General features: G+C 36.9%; 1 protein-coding gene across 6 annotated transcripts in view; it reads right to left on the bottom strand.

Annotated features, from left to right (window-relative positions):
- Positions 1-129: 129 nt before the first annotated feature.
- PPP1R13B (protein phosphatase 1 regulatory subunit 13B) overlaps positions 130-19,294 on the bottom strand; it is a 44,147-nt gene continuing 24,982 nt past the window's right edge. For 4 of the 6 annotated variants that reach the window (XM_026849972.1, XM_026849977.1, XM_026849976.1 and 1 more), the window contains 14 exons: positions 18,913-19,014; positions 17,719-17,893; positions 17,136-17,332; positions 15,203-15,367; positions 14,196-14,376; positions 12,380-12,535; positions 8,979-9,148; positions 7,670-8,171; positions 6,355-7,121; positions 4,632-4,769; positions 4,415-4,548; positions 3,573-3,739; positions 2,490-2,689; positions 130-1,630 (listed from right to left, as the gene is read on the bottom strand). In XM_026849972.1, the coding sequence (XP_026705773.1) occupies positions 1,589-1,630; positions 2,490-2,689; positions 3,573-3,739; positions 4,415-4,548; positions 4,632-4,769; positions 6,355-7,121; positions 7,670-8,171; positions 8,979-9,148; positions 12,380-12,535; positions 14,196-14,376; positions 15,203-15,367; positions 17,136-17,332; positions 17,719-17,893; positions 18,913-19,014 (3,096 nt within the window). In that variant the 3' untranslated portion in view covers positions 130-1,588. The remainder of the gene's footprint in view (positions 1,631-2,489; positions 2,690-3,572; positions 3,740-4,414; positions 4,549-4,631; positions 4,770-6,354; positions 7,122-7,669; positions 8,172-8,978; positions 9,149-12,379; positions 12,536-14,195; positions 14,377-15,202; positions 15,368-17,135; positions 17,333-17,718; positions 17,894-18,912; positions 19,015-19,294) is intronic. The other 2 variants (XM_026849973.1, XM_026849974.1) reach the window with 2 other exon arrangements.

The following is a 19,294-nucleotide window of genomic DNA, read 5'->3' as shown; positions in this document are numbered from 1 at the left end:
TAAAACAATGAGGAAACTTGATTTAGCAGATAGAACAGGACAAGCTTGAATTATCCTTTTATGTAGACTGTGACCAAAGGCACATCTACTGTGGCTACCTATATAAAAATACTGGAGAATGCAGCCATGCCTTAGCAGTACTTTATTGTGCACATTTACATGTTCTCTGAATTAGTGTATCATAGGCTCTTGAAATCACCACATTCATGTAGCAAATTCTTCAACAATAATACCCTTTCACTTTTCACCACAATATATACAGTTAATGCTAACCTGTGGTAAAAGCAAGTTACAGCACTGCAGAAATGGATATATAAATTATACACAGAACTTGTACATGAAGAATTAATCAAATTGCATACTGTTAAATGGGAGAAAATTACAAGAAATATGGCTAAAACTTAAAATGGGAAATTCAAAATATACTTTTGGTATATAAAATCATGTACAATTAAAATTCCAGTGAAGTGCCTTTTTTTTGCTTTAAACTACAATGTAGTGGAATAGGTTATTGCATAACTTGCCTTGGCAACAGATGTAGGCTGCCAAGAACCACAGAAACTGTCCTCAAATAAGCTATTGCCTTTCTTAAATCCTCCTCTAAACCTCATTTCTTTCTCCTCCTTGCCTTAGTATCTACACAACCCTCTTTCTACTTCTATCCAGTCCTTCATATTTTCTTCTAGACTGACTTAGGCAGACTTCGAAAGACAAAGTATAAGCCTTACCAGACTCTTACCCTTTTCAACTATTGCACTTTCATCCATGCAGACATACAAATCCCTTAAGCTGCTGCAAGTTCAGTACTGTTTTGCCCAGGATGGACAAGGTCAGGTGGTTAGTAGGGGAACCTTTACAGTAGTAGAGGTAAACACTGGTGCTGTAGGCTGAATAATAAGAAAATAAACACCAAGTGAAATATGTGTAGGGATTTTGAGAAGTGTATAGATACTGTTGTTTTGTTAGTTTTCTAGCTCAATTCTAAACGCAAATAATACTAGATGCTAGACTATGTAAAGCTTTTGTTGGGGTTGTCTAGGATTTAAGTGTACAGTGTGTTACCACTTAAAATCCTAGCCTTCATCAAGCTTTGGTGACTACTTAATTATGCATGTAATAGGTGAAGGTCTTGTGTCCTAGAACCCAAAGAGTGGATCAGTAATGAGAACTCAACATTCACTGTTATCAAATAAAATACCCAAAATCCTTACGTGGGACAGTTACTGTGGGGTTGGAGCAAACTGGACAGTGTATCTGCACTCTGCAAATGACACCTCTGAACACTGAACACAAACAAGAAAGCTCCTACCACCGAACTTAAAACACCGCTTTAGACGATAGCTGGCGTGACATTGCAGGTAGTAGAGGTACCGCTCTCCTCATCAGTGGTGGGTCACATAAAAACAATCCTCATTTACAAACTGCAGATCTTGAAAACTGTGGATGCTGTCCATTTAACAAGAGAAAGCACCATTAAAACTAAATATCATAGTTTTATTTCTCTGTGTGAAATGACCAAAAGTGATGGCTCCAGTGTACGTTTTGTTTCCAGTTACCAGCATGGTATTGCACTGTTGTACAACTGGACTCAAGCAAGGGTTCGCTGTCTAGGTTTTATTCGTGGATATAGCTGCAAAAACAGAATAAAAACATCAGGCTTTGCATGGTTGATACCAAGTTAATATAAATCAGTGAAATTATAAACAAGGGGGTACTTCTTGACAAGTACTGGGTGATGAGGTTTTTGTAAACTACAGCTTGTTCTTAGGTAACTTCAGGAAAAATTAAACCAGAAGCAGCAAGAGGCCAAGGGACAACTTATTCCTGCCAACAGCAGCAAAACTGATGCTTTGAAAATGACTTAGTTCATTTAGCTCAAGATTCCAGACCAGACCAAAGGATGTTTTTACACCGAGTACAAGAATTCCCTGTCAAGAGCTTATTTCCTGCTCTATATGGTTTTCTTACACATTTTGTCCTCTCTATCTACTCAGGGAGCCTCACACTCCTGGTCCCTCGTGATAGCAGTATTCCATTTGACTGAGAGCAGCATAAACAACTTGTCTACAGTTGTCATCTTCGAGGCTCTTTCCTGTTTTAAATTTGTACAGCCCTATATGCTGCTTATCTTGTGCCAGGTATTGAAAACCTTCCTGAAGAACTGCCCGGGCCAAAGCCTCAAGCTGCCTAACAGAGCCACCACACTTTACAGAGGGGCCCTATATTTAGCCAAGGGGAAAAAATACTAGAGCATAAATGGTACTAAATATACTAACTTGCCAAATAAAACCCAGCACTAATTTAACAATAGCTTCTCCTTTGTGTTTACAATGCTACAGAGACCAGAGAGAGTAAGGATAATCTGCTGTGCACCACTTCATAGCAGTGTATCCAGATGATGCAGAGAGATTCTGACTAAAGATCCATCTGGTGTTCTTACTTCAGGAGGAAGTAAAAAATAGAAGAGAGAAGGCAACTTAAGAACTTACCCCAAGAAGATTTTTAGGCACATAGCCTTCTTTGTCATTGAGGCGGGCCCACCACCACTCTGTTTCATTGTCATCCTTGCGTCTTAGAATAGTAATGGCATCGCCCTCGTGGAATGACAACTCGTCATTATTCTGGGCTTCATAATCCCACAGAGCGTACACCACCCCTTTATTCATCACACCCAACTTCTCTTGAACTCCTGTTAACAACAAATTAGAGAACACACTAGATGGTAAAATATCCTGGTTTTCCCTCTGTGACTTCTAGTACGGAAACTGTGACCCAGATATTAGTCTCTTACTAATAAAATTTCATGAACAATTTTCAGCACTTCCACGATTAAAATTTAACTGCATGATAAAACCAAAGTTTACAGAATATTTTAAACAAGTCAGAGCATGAGGGTTTTTTTTATTATATATGCAATAGAAGCTTTACAATCTTTTACTCAAATGAGGATAAAAATAGTTTTACAAATGTGTGAGCAAAGCAGCCTTCTAGAACTGCTGCTATATTTCACACAGGCCTGCTTTCTACAGCAGGCCTCACACAGTAACACTTGAAGCTTTTGAAAATCTGCAGTGTCAGGTATATAGAACCTTAATGAAGCTTATATCCTCTGATGTGAAGTAAAAATTTGTCTGCTTCATCAAGGTACTTTCCTTGTAAAATGTCTTTTAGTAACTAAATACATTTCTGTGAGTTAATTATTCATAAAATGTATGTGTTTCTTCATGTGATCTGCTAGAAATTTGTGCACCTGGAAGTTGAAGTATCTGTCAAGACACTTGACAACTGACTTTTACTGTCAAAACCTCCCCATTTCCTTGAAATTAAGCCAAATTAAACTTTAAAAATCTGTAACATTAGAAGGACCCTGAGAAGTAGCTCAATGAACAGAAGGACTATGAACAACATAATAATGGAAAGACTATTTTGTTTTTAGCATTTTGAAAGACCAGGTAGGTGATGGGCAATATTGTCAAGCCTGGGGCCTAAACAGATGCTCCATGCAGATCAGAAACAAAAGGAATGAATTTTAGAAAAGCTAAAACAGTTTGTGAAGCATCGTCACAGCTTACCGTACAAGAACTGAGAACACTGAATATAACCTTCTTCCATCTCTTCACACTTGTCTGCAGCAGTTTCTATATCACTTATAGTTGAAGCAAAAATAGCTGCCCCAGATTCAACCAGTAGTTTACAGAGATGAACACTATTGCAAGAAGCAGCACAATGCAAGGGTGTCCTGAAATAAAGCAAAAACGTACACGTGAAAAAATAAACTTCCATGAATCCTAACTATTTTGTCTTGCAATATAGTTTAGCCTGTCTATTTTTAAAGGAAATTGTTCTTTACGTATGCATTGTCCAAAACCTGTCAAGCAACTGGAGTGGATTCCAGGATTTACCTGACTCCAGTAATATTATAAATTAGATACTAGCAAAAACGTCAATTTTCACAGCTTACAAAGCTGCTGGGTATAAAGGGTATTTTCCAATATGAAGAAATTTGACAGGTAAAACAAAGGTGAGGGCGAAACAGATCAGCACAGCAAGGTTTCACATCCCCTCCAAACACTTCAGAAGTACTACATCTACCTGTAAGGCTAGATTCTTCAAGAACACCAAAATCTTAAACATTAACTTTTGTCATTTCTTATTTACTGTTTAATCATTTCAGCATCTGAACAAGAAACGCAACTATACCACTACATAAAACCAAAATGTAGTAAAACTTTGTGATTTAAGTGTGCTTGCATGTGAGTTGAACACAGTGTAACCTTACACTTGAGTTCAAAGTGCTCGTCTGCAGGGGGTAAAGGGGAAAGAAATTGTTCCCAAAACAGATCTTGACTGAATTTTGAATGTGCCTCAAAGTAGTGTTTCTCCCAGATTCTAACTTAAAAATCTTGACACTTACCACCCATCACTATCTGCTGCGTTTACATTTACACCAAAATCAAGCAGGAACTTCACAATGTGGTGATGACCAGCACACACTGCGTTATGCAAAGGTGTAATTCCTTCATCATTTGGTTTACTGGGATCATCAACCTATTGAAACCAAAAAATAGTTCAGCACTTTTTTTTTTTCCCCCCTAAATATTTGAAGAGGTTGCCGTTGTTGAGAAGCTCACCTCATATATGATTCGTTGTACAAGATCAAATTCTCCCTCCAAAGAAGCATCTAGGAGGAGGGCCAGCGGATTGAACTTCACTCTCAAACCATGGCCTGTTCTTTCTGAATTAGGTTTCTTCAAGTTGGTACGTTTTATCTGAGATGAAGGTTGGAAGGCATCATTTCATGTTGCATAAGTATTACAAACAATTCAGTTATTCTTTGACTAGATTAAGAATTCCATTCTCCTTAAATGGTGATTAGAACTATAAATATTTCTACTATAAAGTCTCTAAATAAAAGGCCTGCTATCTTACTGCATGTTATTCAGTTAAAAAGTGAAAAAGCATGCCGATATAATTTAGAAGATTCTAATTAAAGGTAGCAAGTACAAGGAAGTACTTAAGTCAATGGTTTGTGAGCACCACTATCTTAATTGTATCTAATAAGCTGAACATGCTTCTGGTGGACTGAGACACTGTCAAAACTTTGGCTTAGACTAGAAAGCATGACACAATTAAGCCTGAGTCTCTATTCAGATGAATCTCTGCCTTGAATTAGTGAAAGTATCTGCTGTAGGTGGTCAGTATGGACAAGAGTTTTGCTGTGGGAAAGAAAAGTACAGACTGTGAAGCTCTTTTATGTGACACTCTAGCTGGTATTATCAGAAGCAGCATTCTCAAGATCCGAAACCCATTTACATGTGTTTTGAGAATATTGAGTCATTCACATGTGCCCTTGTCACTTTCCAGAAAAAAAGTTTCTATTATTAATTTCAGCTTTTATAGAATGCTTTTAGTCTCTAGCACTGTAAGATCCATTTTCATTTACACTCCTGTTTAGTATGGCTATTTCAGTTTAGAAAGTAAACCTCTCACAGTATGCACTGTATATGTTGCTAGCATATTCCATTCTCCCAGAAGTATCCTGGCCCAGTGGTGCTCATGGAAAATGCATACAAGGCCCTGTGCACACTGCCGTCAGTCAGATTGTCAGAGGAATGCAAGGTCCCTGCCTGACTCAAAAAGAGGAGATACTCTTTGAAACTAATGTTAAAGTGAGTCACATCAACAACAAAGGAAAAAACTCAACAAAACTGTTTTCTCCCTATTTTCAATTCTCTGTATGCTGTAGATTTTGGTAATGACAAATATTTAAAAGATTTTGGTGCAGCTGGAGGAGGGACTTTGAAAGCAATTCAAATTATGTGACAAGCCCATTAGAAAAACATTTCTGCTAAAGCAAGTCAGCTGTGTTGCTACTGGTGTTAGCCCTGGTCTCGCATCTCTGCTGAGAGGGGGAAAAGAGTGCACTTCTCCCATAACAGTTATTTCAGTTTGCTTGCAAATTGAAAAGCTTCCCCCTGACATAGCTTACCCTTAGTTTCATACAAATATTTATCTTTGTAGGCCCCAGGAAATGAAAAAAATATTTTCTAATGGAATCTCAGATTCCAGAATTAGTTCTACAACAAGAGTATACCCCCCAAAAAAAGTTCTACAACCTAAAGTACATACAGAACCTCCTGTTGCCTGTATGCATATTTTCCTTATTTAACAGCTACAGCAGTAAAGAAACTAATCCATCAGAATTCTCCTTGGACCTCCCTGGTTTTCTTTTCTTCTAGTATCACGAAACTTGAAGTGCAAACCACACAACACAAGCTTACCACCTTCCAGTTATGCTTAAACACACAGCTTATTCTACAGTTCACAAAATTGTTTTTTTGCTTTGTTACTTACTGGAGCAACTGGAGGAGGAAGAGCAGGTGGTATAGGAGCTTCATCTTCTACTGGAGAACTGACCTCAGGCGTGGGACTGGATGACTGTTCAGTAGAAGGAACTATAGCAGGATTGTTGTTGTTATCTTCAGTTGTCTCAGATGTTTGATTTGTGGTTTCAGTGCTTACCAGTTCCTCAGTAGCAGGAGAAGGTAATTCATTATCATTGGCATCTGACGAAGGGGGTGGCTCATCAGGAAGAGGAACTGTAGGTTGCACAGAAATAGGTTCTTCAATATTGCCATTGGTACTAGCATTACCATTATCAACATCAGCTAGGATGCCTATGAAGTCCTGTGGATTGCTTGGCTGATAAAAAGGAGCACTTTCTATTCCTCCAGCAAGAGTATTAAAGCGCTGATACAATAATTTTTGTATATTTGGTCCACTTGGGCCTTCTGGTTCAGTGATAGAACTACGCTTCTTTAACGGCCTAGGAGCATTGGCCAATTTTCTTCGCAAAGCTTCAAGGTCAGCATCACTTTGATATCGTAGGGGAGAATGCACAATTGGTGTGAGCTTAGTAGGACTGAGAGGACGAGGAATGTTTTCCACATTGCTATTTTCACTGGATGGGGGAGCATTTTCCAGCTCTTGATCTTTTTCAGAGACTTCAGTCTGAGGCTGAGACTGTGGTTGTGAGGAAGTCTGGGCAGGCAAAGAACCGTGAAGGAATGGCAAGGGTGAGGGAGAAGTCGAACCAGATTGTAATACAGGTTTTCCATACACTGAAGAAAAGAAAGATGGAAAACAGTGAAGAACTGTTCTCAAATTATGTAATAAAATACTTGCAAATAAACTGCATATGCCTCTGTTGCTGGTTGTTTAACAGTAATACAGAAAGAAAAAAACCAAAACTAATTATATTGGAACCTATCAAAACAGAAATACTCACCTGTCGGTGATGGTGATGCTTCTTACAATCATAAGCTACAAGTAACACCTGGAATGTTTTTCCTCTTTCATGAGGAAATGGTAAGAGGAGAAAAACTCTCCTCACCAGACACTTGTTTTTTCAACTTGTTTCTAAAAGCATTGGTAGAGTATCCAGACTGTATTGTTCTAATTGCATCTTATTTTAAATAAAAAGTAAATAAATGTATACTTATCACCCCAAAAATATGGGATCGTTTTTTTGCCATGCTGCATATGTGAAAATATCCTTCCTCTTCTCACTGCTTTAAACAATTTTTTCAAGTTGATATGGAAAGTAAACTAAGCCCAACAAGTAGATCTTAATAGTCAAAGAAAAAAAAAAAAGCAAAATATATTCTACCTGCTTTTACTGACTTATTTAAGGTATTGTATACAGCTTGTTGATAATTCTTTGGTGGTGTTGCTTGCTGAAGGTACATTGAGTAGATGGAACTGGAGTTCACTGTCTGTGGCCCTTTTCTGGGAGACTGAGGTCGTGATCCTTTATCAGCTAGGAAAGGTCTGATTGCCACAGTTAAAGGGAGTTCTGGCCTGCCATCTCCTCCTGGAAACAAGGGGGGACCGGAAGGTTGATACGTAGGGCTGGGAGGTACAGAAATTCTCTGCTGAATCTGTTGTGAAGAACTGGGCTGATGTACATTGCTTGGCGGCGGAAGTGGAACAGGTCTTTGACGATTTGTTATGCTGGTGCCAGGTCTGGGCAGGCTGCCATCCTTCCTCCTTTCTAGAGAATTTGTAGAACCTGTTCCTAAGGGAACTGGACTTGGATACGTCCCATAGTTTTGAGGCAACTGCTTGCTTACACCAGGAACTGCTGGTGGCACCTTCCCCAGATCAAGACCCTATGTAAGAACAATAAATAGTATATATAATTTAATTAAATAAAATACTTGTGAGCAAGAATATTCCTCATTTAATGTACTAAGAATCTTGTGTGACAGCAAAGGAGTCGATATAAACAATTTGTGTTCCTTAATCACTAGATATGATTCTACACCTCATCGTACATCAGACAGAAGCCACTGTTTAAAGGCATCTTCAGCTATAATACATTAATATGAATCCAAAACTATTTACATACTTTCAAAGCCTGAATAACTTGTTCTAGGTTCTGGATGTCAGTATCTAGTTGATAATGTACTTGATAATACATAGTGTGATAACAGAGTTTAGCAAAACTGTTTAAAGACAAGGTCCTTATTTTTTCAAGATTACAGTCTTGAAGCATTTTGAAGTACTAGAACAGCAGTACAGACAGACAACATGAGTGGACTCACTCAAGGATGGATTTAATGACAATTTTTGTCATTAAACATACACTTGAAAAAGTGATCATCTGCAGCAAGGAAAAAAAGTAATGAAGATTTTGATTAGAAAAATAGGAAGGTGGAAAAGATGATTAGGAGAAGCAAAAAGAGGAAAAAGGGGAGACCAGATACGTAAAAGAACAGGAAAGAATATGAACTACTGAAGTTGAAAAAAAATATAAATTGTAATGTGGTAAGAACAGAAAGGAACAGGAGGAATGCAAAGGTAATTTTCTTTATGATTTTTTAAATATGAAATGGAATGAAGTGAATTCATTTATAGAAGCCAAAGGTTCATAATCTCAGGAAAACAAATCTATAAATATATCACACAAAACCCACCAGCTTATCAGTACTTCCTAATACTGAAGTTGGCAAAGGCTGGCTGGATATAGTTCCTTGTTTTAAAGCAGTATCCATGCTTGATTCTTTCCAGTCTGTGTTGGAGATCTGAGGGGGTTTTACCACAGGGGTTGAGCTCTGTTTAAGCATTGGCCAATTTCCATCATTAGCTTGAAAACAGACAAAAATACTATATTTAAGATAATCCACACCACCACTGTAAACAAGCAAAACAACACGTGAAATGGAACAACTTAATTACAACAGGATTAATTTGATTCCAGAAATGGGATAAATCAGTATTAATATTTCATTTGGAAGTTGATACCAAAAATCCAATCGCTGCATGTAATATGCTGTTTGTTACCCTTTGACACATTCAAATTGCATTGAAAATTTTTGTAGAAAGAGAGATGGTTAAAATTTTGGTTTGAGTATTGCATATTCTGCTATTAAAAGGCAAACAAGTTCAGAACAAAAATCCTTATAGAAACATTTCATCAAAATATTTATTTTGGTACTAACCAGAGACACTGTCAAATTATGCTAAATGCTAAGTCTATGTAAGCTCTGAGTGGACTTACTCCAAATTTAAACTACGGTTACTAGATTCATTCACTCATAACAGGGTGTAAAACCTTTCAACAGTGGGGTGGAAAAAAAGCATACATTCCTTTGCTGTAAGTGGCAGTTAACTTACCTATTGTTTTTCCTCAACACACTCACCTGATTAGAATTGATCCACAGATTTAATGTTAAAGAAATTTATAAAGTCAGCTGACAACTTCAACTTCCAGCGTCGATACAAGTTTTTATCTTCTTCATATGCAAAAACCCCATACATAGCTACACAAACTCAGGCAACAAATCCTTAATGAAGCCCTAGATGCATTGATATGTTACTCTATTAACTGTGTGAGACTATTTACTTTCTGTTCTCTTAAGCAAGAGAGTTTAAATAGCCTGATAATTATATATCAGGTTTATAGTAACTACATAGATCCCTGGTTAGATCCTAAGGCTTTGATTTGCCTTTAAAAGATTAAACTTCAGGTTTTTCTTACTCTAAAGGAGACCAGAGATCATTCCTCCTTCCCTATTGCCTGTAATTATCTAAGTGGAGCACTTAGCATCAGTTAAGATGACACATAACACATAACTAACTTTACTAGACGATAAAAGCTAAAATGGAGTGTGTGTGTGGAGACTTACTGAGATTTCTGGATCCCGTAAGTAAAACAATATCAAATGAAAATCAGGTGTTTAATGGCAAAGTTTCCCATTTCATTTCAGTTTTAAGCCCCTAGAAAACAGAATCAGCAAGGCTGTTTCTAGAATTCTTTGCCAGCCTCTGTCTAGTATAGCAGACAATCTAGGAATAAGCTGCATGGGAACATTCTAATCACAGTGAATTTATCACCACCACTGTATTTTCTATCCAGGAGCCTTACACTCTTTATTGAGTATGTGTTTTCTTCCCATCCATGGAAATGACAACCTGAAGATTTCTTGACAATTACCACTCATTATATGAGTGCAAATTCACTCTATTACCTCAAACCCAATTTTATGCTTGTTAAAATAATACCACTTTTAAGTGAGCAACAGAAAAGTTATACTTCTTGCATTTAAGATAACATACTAATTATTTTTTGATTGGTGCAAACCATTCCTTAATATTACACACACTAAATTGTATTAAACTTTCAAATTCAGATCAACTGTGTTTGAATTCTGAGAGAAAACTTCTTTGGAGCAAGAGTATTTTTGTGGTTGGTCATTAAAAGAGGGCTAACATTTGCATATTTTTACACTGATAATATAGTATATAGTCCAGAAATCACTTTTCACATTTGCAAACTGCCAGGAAGTAACAAGGTCCAGCTTTAGTACTGGCAACATCCCAAAACTGGACATGTGGGGTTTTCTGTTTGTTTGTTATTGTTCTTAATCACCTGGTTATCAAGAGCAAGACCAAGACCAACAAAGATGACTGTCTAAACACTCTGACCCTAAATTATGGCAAATTTTCCACATAGGCACTGATTAACATTTATGGTTCAGTAAAACTTTTGTTTTGAAGATCAGTAAAAGGTGTTATGATTGATTCATGCTAAACATGGAAGCATCTTTAGCTGTAAATTTAGCTATTAAGAAAGGACATACAGAAACAGAAGTCTCGAATAATTTAATTATCTTACCTGCAAATACAAGCCCATACTCTTCTATTAGAAACATCGTTACACAAAAACTTCAGGTAATCCTTTGAATTCCAAACATTAGCATGTTCATTCTCAGATTGTGAGATAACAGACTAGAAGTAAATTCAGACTGTCTCCCCTTAAGTTCTCCGTTTCAATTCTACTTTATAAACATCAGAATGTAACCGTTCCCACCTTCGTGTCCTTCTTATTACAATCTGTCAGACTTGCCAACTACCACGCATTTTTTAATGAGAGTACCTCTCGCACTCCTACAACCCAAACTGAATCTCGTGCACTTAACTAAGCTGCTGTTGCAATTTGCAGCTGCAGCGTATGACACCAGAGCCTGCGCGATAGGTGCTAAGAGGAGGCAATCAGACAGCATCTGCCTTCTGCTATCTTTGGTTAGACTGAACAGGACCCAGACACTCTTTCTCATCTGATTGGCTCTTCACTCTTCTCACAAACCCTCACTAGCTCCTGCTCCCGAGCCACCTCAAAGCCATTTCAGCCAACTGGCTTCACTTTCTCCTCCAAACATACCCCACTGTCTGCTGCTTTTAAGACTACCTAACACGCAGTGCATTTCAACTCTCACTAGTCCATTTTGCATTTGCTTAAGTAAGACAGTGACATGCAGACACAACAGGTTTTATGCATTTTCTCTGTCTACCTAAAAATTTTTGTAGATCTGCATGCTGGACGCTTACTACAGCAACTGAAGTGCAAGCCAAGTATAATGTTTTTGTTCAATGGAAGTCAGCAAGATTCTTCCTATTGACTTGGACAGACTGAGCTTTTATCCCAACTCTGGGGCCAGCGCAACATGGAAACTCAAAGTTTCCCACAAAGTAACACAAGCTAAACCTGTATGTAATGTACCTGTCTAATCTGAGATATACTAAAAGATGCTTTGGTGATTATCATGAATTTTCTAATAACAAAGTTTTTTCAATGAAGAAAACTCATCCCTAGTACACTACTCCAGTAATCCACGGATGAATTTGCTGCAAATCTGTTTCCTTCAAAGATGAAAAGCAACTGCTCAACGATTTTACATTTCAACAGCATCTTCTCCATGCCAGACCACAACCCAAGTTCTAAAGATGCTGTTTAATATGCATCTGTATGCAAGAGCTCAGATGTCCATATTAAAAACTGAGTTCTTAGCTAGCCAGAGATGATCTACGGACTCACAGTGCTGGGTGTCAAAGAGAGTAGGTGCCAGGCGGATGACATTGTGAACAGCAGACTGAAGAGAAGTGGGAGGTGACAGAATAGGATCCACTATTATGTCTAAATCAGAAACCTTCCAGGTGTCTGGAGATTTTTTCACACACCCACAGTCTGTCTCTACCGGACACACCAAGGCAGATCCAGTTACACAGAAAAAGAAAGAAAAAAAGTGGTGGAAAAATTATAACAATGACAATGGCGAAATCAGAACAGGAACACTCAGATAATGAGAAATAAAAGCATGACAGTTGAAAAAAATTCTCAATGTCTTTTCTTCTTGGGAGCATATAAGCTTCTCCTTACATAAATCTATCTTACAAAACATTATTCAAGTACGTTCAGAGTAATAAACACAAAGTCCTATGGCAGAATAATTACTTTTATAAAATCAAAGTTATCATTCAGAAGTTGTAGCCTCCTGAGGGAGGCTTAGAAGTGGGTATGCGTATCTTCTGATAGTGAATTATTTTTGGTCGGTGAAGTTATGAACTGTCCTTTCCCATATGTGGAAGAGGAATCCACATGTCTGAAAACAAAACTGTTGCATATCTGTCACTTCACCCCGTGATTAAGTCATTCCATATTCTTAAGAATTTTCCATAAAACCACAGTGATGGGGTTTGTACAGCCTTTGAATTAAAAAGGTATTGTTAAGTCACTAATATCAATGGAAAAGACTGGTGAGTTTTTGTTTCAAATTCTGTTTAGATAGCTTTACTTCATGACCTTGGGGTCCATGATTCTTTCCTACACAGAGGTTCAGATTGTCTTCCCTCCATCTCTTCTTCCCCACCTGGAAGCATGCTGCAAGCTTTGCTGGAGTGTTCAGTTTTAAGAACTGGAACATATGCAAATATTGCAGAAGCTTTGCTTTAGTGATTACTGCTTATCTCATTTTTAGATCTCTCCTAGGTGACCAGGTAAATCAAGTCCTGTGGTTAGACCAATGAGATTGGGCTTTTTTATATTATGGGTGTTTTTGTAGCTAAGCTCTTCTTAAGAATTCTGATTTTGCTAAGATGTGAGCAGAGAGGTGAGCTTTGACAGAATAAGAACTTCAGGCACAAATACCCCAACCTGCTTCCTTCAGTATCACATGTGAGGTTAAAAAAAATAATGTATTTTATAATGTAGATTAATTATGGGAGACATGGGAGCCAATTTTGGAGAATTTGTGGGGACTACTCTGAAGGGCCAGCTCCTTCACTGATGAAGGCAGAAACAAGTAACCAGCACTAGTGCTAAGGTTATTCCATTTCAGAAATTCTTCAAGCACCACATATTCTCATATCTCAGTTGGAGCAAAAGTCTCCCATAGTTTTATTCTATTTTCCTATTTAGTCTCCTTCTGAGAAATAATATTCTTTTTATTCATTCACTAGCTTTGTTTTACTTGTTGAAAAGCAACAGACTGTAAATAGTTTATAACAGTTTGACACCAAGTTGATTTCATTCTTATATTCAAACACACAAACTAACTGAAAAGCTATTAAAGACAGAACACAGAATCTGTGGAGGAACATGTGCTCCTTTTAGCGGTGTACTAGCTATTAAAATTTCAAGGAAAACACTCAGTCTCCTAAGAAAAAAAAGTCATGGAAAGAGGCAAAAAATGCCTCATATCAAATGAGTAATTCACAGAATAGCATCAAGACATGTATAACTTGCCCCTTCCACTACAGAGATTATACCAACAGTGTGTCTCCTAAAATTACTCTTTCTCTTTATTAGCCTTTCCAAAATCACATGTATTAACAAACAACACTTAAGTACTTACCAGATTTTGATCTTCCATGTGTTGAGCTAGAAGCAATGGTGAGAGACTGTGGTTTAACTGGATCTACTGGTACAGCGTAAGTGCCAGCACTTGGAACTTGGATGTAAGGTCCTACTGCTGCCACCCTTCCTGAAGCACTCAGCGATGACTGGGGTGACGAAGTTCCATTAATACGATTCAACTAAAAAAAAAAATCAGGCAAATTGAAATGTGAGCTTCCATTTCATCTAGGCATTTGTGCACGAACAGGATCTAAATTTAATTATCTAGAACCATGCACTGTAGCTAAGTCACCTTAATAATTAAGTCACCATACACCATGCCTCTGCAAAAAATAAAAAGTACTAGAATGTACAAATTTTATTCCCTAAAATCAACACCTCAAAAATTGAATTTCTCAGCCACAGCATATATATTTGTTGTAGAAACCTTTATCTGAGTAATGTCTCTTTCACTGTGCCTTTCTTAGGCAAATGTGAGTTCTTAAATGATCAAATATGTATGGGCTTTTTTTTAAAAGCAGTACCTCCAGCCAGGAATACATACGGAGATCCAGAATTGAGCACTCTAGTTCTTAGATACATGCTCTACTGTGCAACTGAATTCTTTCCAAAGTTCCAGAGAGCTATTAAGACTAACTTTCTCAGACCATTTATATTTGTATCAATTTTCCATATTGGAAGATCAATATTTTATAAAAAACATTTTATGCTTTCACGCTTTGAAACACAGCCCATGATTACATATTCCTTCCTAGAAATATAAACTACTATAATCTTTAATATAGTATGGTCTGTGCCATAAAAAAAAATAAAAGGAAACACATTCTGTCTAACAGTTTTCTGGTATCTATGGAAAACCTTAAAATAGTTTTAAGGAGCCTGCTACTTTTAAAATAGGTTCTTTATGCATAATTGTATTACTCAGCTGGGAAAAAGTGAGATTCTATGTGGTTTTTATAGGCTCTTGATAAACTGAAGTGTGGCCCTTTTAACAGTTTATCTTACAGGAATGTTTTCTTTTTGACGTGCCTCAACTTTTTTCTTGTATAGTCGTTCACGCAGCTCATTGATTCGTTTGTCCATCATAGCCACCTCCATATTGCGTTTGTTTAAGAGTTCTTTCTGCTGCTGAAGCTTGGAGTTCTGCTCCTGGTTAAGCCTGTTACGAATCTTTGGGAGAGAAAAAAAAAAACCAACAAGCGCACTTATTAGGACAGTTACTTCATTCTGTCATCAAGTTGTTTTTTAATACAGTGTTAAAAAACCCAAAGCAATTTGTACCAGCAACTTGTTCTGACGTCTCTAATGTTAGGCTTCCACATAGCCTGTCAAATGAGCATTTGCAACCATGAACAACTCGGAGAACAGCAAAAGGATGTCCTAATAAACTGGTGGATACCTATTAAATACATGTAGACTGCATCCCATTTATAGTGAATGGATTGAAGAATTAGGCATAGACATTTCAAAACTGAATTCCACTGTGAAAAATTAAGTCATAGAAGATGTTTGTTGAAAATTATGTTTAAACAAGACAGTTTGACTATCATGAAAACTAAGCGATACAAACCAGAACAGAAATTATGCTATTAAATCTGTTTCCAGTTCCACATGAAAATTCTTGATGTCTGGATGGGAGGTTAACTGAATTGCTAGTGCAAGGACTGGGCACAGATTTTCCTCTCTACATGGAAATTAAACCCAAGCCTTCACAGCAGGTTTCCAGTAGATTAGGGGATTGATTACCTTTATGGTTTAAATCAACCATGACAGTCTTTATAATAATTTCTCTTGCTTTCCCATTGGCATTTTTTCATACCTTCAATAAGTCTGACAGTATTGTCTCAGTGTTCCAATTTTCATGGTAATGTTACATGCAAAACCTGAGGCAAATGTAAGTCTTGATAAACACGTATGGGATCATCGTGAAGCACAAGACAGAAGTAAATCTTAATTTATTGAGCATTTTTGCACTTAGAAATACTCAAAAGGCACTCATGCCTTGTATAAATGGGGAAAGGGTAAAAGAAGGGAAAAACAGCCCTTATTCTTAATTCATGAAAACATGTGATGAATTAATTTGTATGTTGTATGTGTTCATGTAAGAAAATGAGTGAGACTAATTTTGAAATAGTAAATATATACTAGAGCTGTTGCCTTGATCACAATAAATTACATGACTAAATTAAAAAATCCCTCAAATCCTGATACACTGACACACAATTAAGTATTCTGTAACTTTTAAACATAAAAGCTGGGCAAAATTTCAATGTAAATTGAATATTTAATTAATCATGCAAGAATTACATTTCAGATCTAATAATCTTCTTGGAGGAAGATATATGATAGTGATAGAATACTGTTCGATATACTGCAGCTATAGTGCACTATACAGTGCAGTGAGTACAGTGCAGCTTATATTTTAGATGATTCTGTTAAAATGCTATTTAATTCTTATGTCTTTTATTTACACCAGACATTACAGCTGTATTTTCACAATGTATTTTAATTTTACTTTCAGTCACTGTCCAGCCATGTCTCCAATTTAAGATGACATCTAAGTGAGCTTGCCACACCCAGTTTTTTGCAAAATATAACACTACTGAAACGAACTTTTTAAAAAAAAAATTTTGAGACAGATAAATACTAGATTATGTCAACATTCAGTATTGAAGTATTAGGGGCAGAGAAATAACCTTCAGAACACTTGCACACTTTGTATCATAATGTGTAAGAGCAACAACAAAAACTATTTTTAAAGCTAATGAAAATCTGTTTTCAGGAGGGTTATATGCTAACTACAATCTCACATATTAACAGCATTCTAATACACCAGCTTTATGAGATGTCACAGAACCAAATGGCCACCCATAAGAGCAGTAATAAAACTTCTAAAAATCTACAGCTATCATTCAAATAGCATGTCTCTGTTGCTTACCTGTAGCTCTTGATACAACTTTTTTAATTCTACTGCAGCAGGTCCCGTCATTTGTCCATTGTAAGACTGAAACCCATTAAGCTTCCCTTTCCTTAAATCCTCCAGTTGCTGAGTAAGTTGATCCACTTTTAAGACTGCAGCCTGGAGCTCCTGCTGCTTTTCCTGGAACATGGCACTTATATGCTCAATTTCAGTTGCTAAAATTAGCAGGATAAAAATAACAAAAAACAATGAAGTAAAGCAGTTGTTAATTTTTTAATTCTATGGGGATTGAGAAATACAACACATTAGTTTTACATCTAGTATATGCATGCACATCTAAAATATTTATGTGTTGGGAATTTGCTAACAGTCATACTATTTCCTATTAGAGAACAGACTTTTTCTGACTTCATGCCTGACTATATAAAATGAACAAAAAATTACATCATATATGAATTTCACAGAAACACAGCGCCCTCTGTAAGACAAAAGACATTCTATCTGAAATCCTGCTTCAATGCTGTATTTGCTAGTCAATATTTGCTAGTCACGCAGTGACTAGTAAATTAAATTAAATAAATTACTTTAAAATTCCACATACACAGATTGCCATTCATGATCTTGCTGTAGTCCACTTGTCCTCTCATGGCACGGATTTTTTTCAACTTTGTCTCCTGGGTTTCAACACGTTCTTTAAGTTTTTGAAGCTTTTCACTCTCAGAAACAGACTGCTGCTGACGCCGTTCTTGCTGCTTCAGATAACGCAAACGTTGTTCCTGACAAAATGAGGTTTTAGACAAGAGGTGCCTATTACCCATTTATTTAAAAAAAAGTTAACTTAGAAAAACCCATCACTATGATCAGTGAGTTCTTTATTTCCAGAAATCAGCAAAAGTTGAATCTAGTTAAAATATGTATCAGTCCTCCCAGAACAACTCTTAACACTAACAAATCTGTTTTAGAGCAGATTTTTTAGACCACTTTTTAGAGCATGATTTTTTAGACCAGATATCAAATTTACATGTATGTACAAATACAGCCCTAGCCTGAACACTCAAAGTCATCTCTGAAGCTTCCTCTAGCATTTGTTTTCTGACACTATTAACACTTTTCCTGCTGTTGCAAAATGACCTTCCAATGCTGTTATCCAGCTTCCCAAAGACAAAATATGTCCAACAGACCCATTTTAAACAAGCTGACCTACTGTAAGATAATGTCCCAGTTCTAAATAACAGACTTTCATGGAAAATGTTTCTTTTTCTACATTATTTCCATAAGAAAGAACAGCAGAACTGATATAGGTACTCCAAGCATCCAATGCATGCTGTACTGATAACACCTACAACAACATTAAAAACGTTAAACCTACTCTCCACTCTGTAAACAGATACCTACATCTTAGAGACTTAGGAAATGTCATACATGACTACACATGAAACGGGCACATTCACACCGCTATTACTATACTGGAGCAACTGAGCTTCTAATCATGATCATAGAGTGAAGCCTGGCCAACCACAGACCATGAATTGGGCCTCAAAAGAGCCAAATAAAACCTAGCAGTATTTTGATAAAGACACATGACTTAGCTTGACATAGATTGTCAATAGCATCATTTACACTGAAATGTTGTATATTGGCTAGGTTAAAATTAACTTGGTAAAACAATGGATTTCTCAAGCTATTTCTTGAGCTTATCTAGAATGAATTAGTCTGGTTTTCTGTATCCATTAAACTTATGCTTGTTTATGTTGAAGGAAATTTGTATTTATTATGATCTATCTACAATTACTACCTTAGCAACCAACATTTGCTGCTGATTTTCAATCTGCTGTTGTTGTCGGGCAGCCATATCTTGAAGTTCAGAAAGAGTGAGCTCAACGCGTGGATTCCCAACCTGCAGAAAACAAAATGTTACATTAACACATTGACTTATATTAAGTGCTCTGACAACAGAAGCTAAATTCCCTCTCCTCAGAGTAAATCTAAAGTCTTGCCTCAGTCCTCAGAGGAAGAGTAATGATGGACACCTATGAAAGGAGTAAGAAGCCTCAGAGCAGAAATAAAGGACACAGACCATGCCCATACCAGAGACAGAAAAAGCAAAAAGTGGAAAAGCAGATGAGAGGAAAACACTAAGAGACAAAACAAACAAGAGAAAAAGACCCTTATATTAC

This window comes from Athene cunicularia, assembly GCF_003259725.1.
Source record: "Athene cunicularia isolate RWA chromosome 5 unlocalized genomic scaffold, athCun1 chr5_part1, whole genome shotgun sequence".
Lineage (NCBI taxonomy): Eukaryota > Metazoa > Chordata > Aves > Strigiformes > Strigidae > Athene > Athene cunicularia.
Note: the sequence above shows the minus strand (reverse complement) of the source record. Positions and strands in the feature narration are given on the sequence as shown.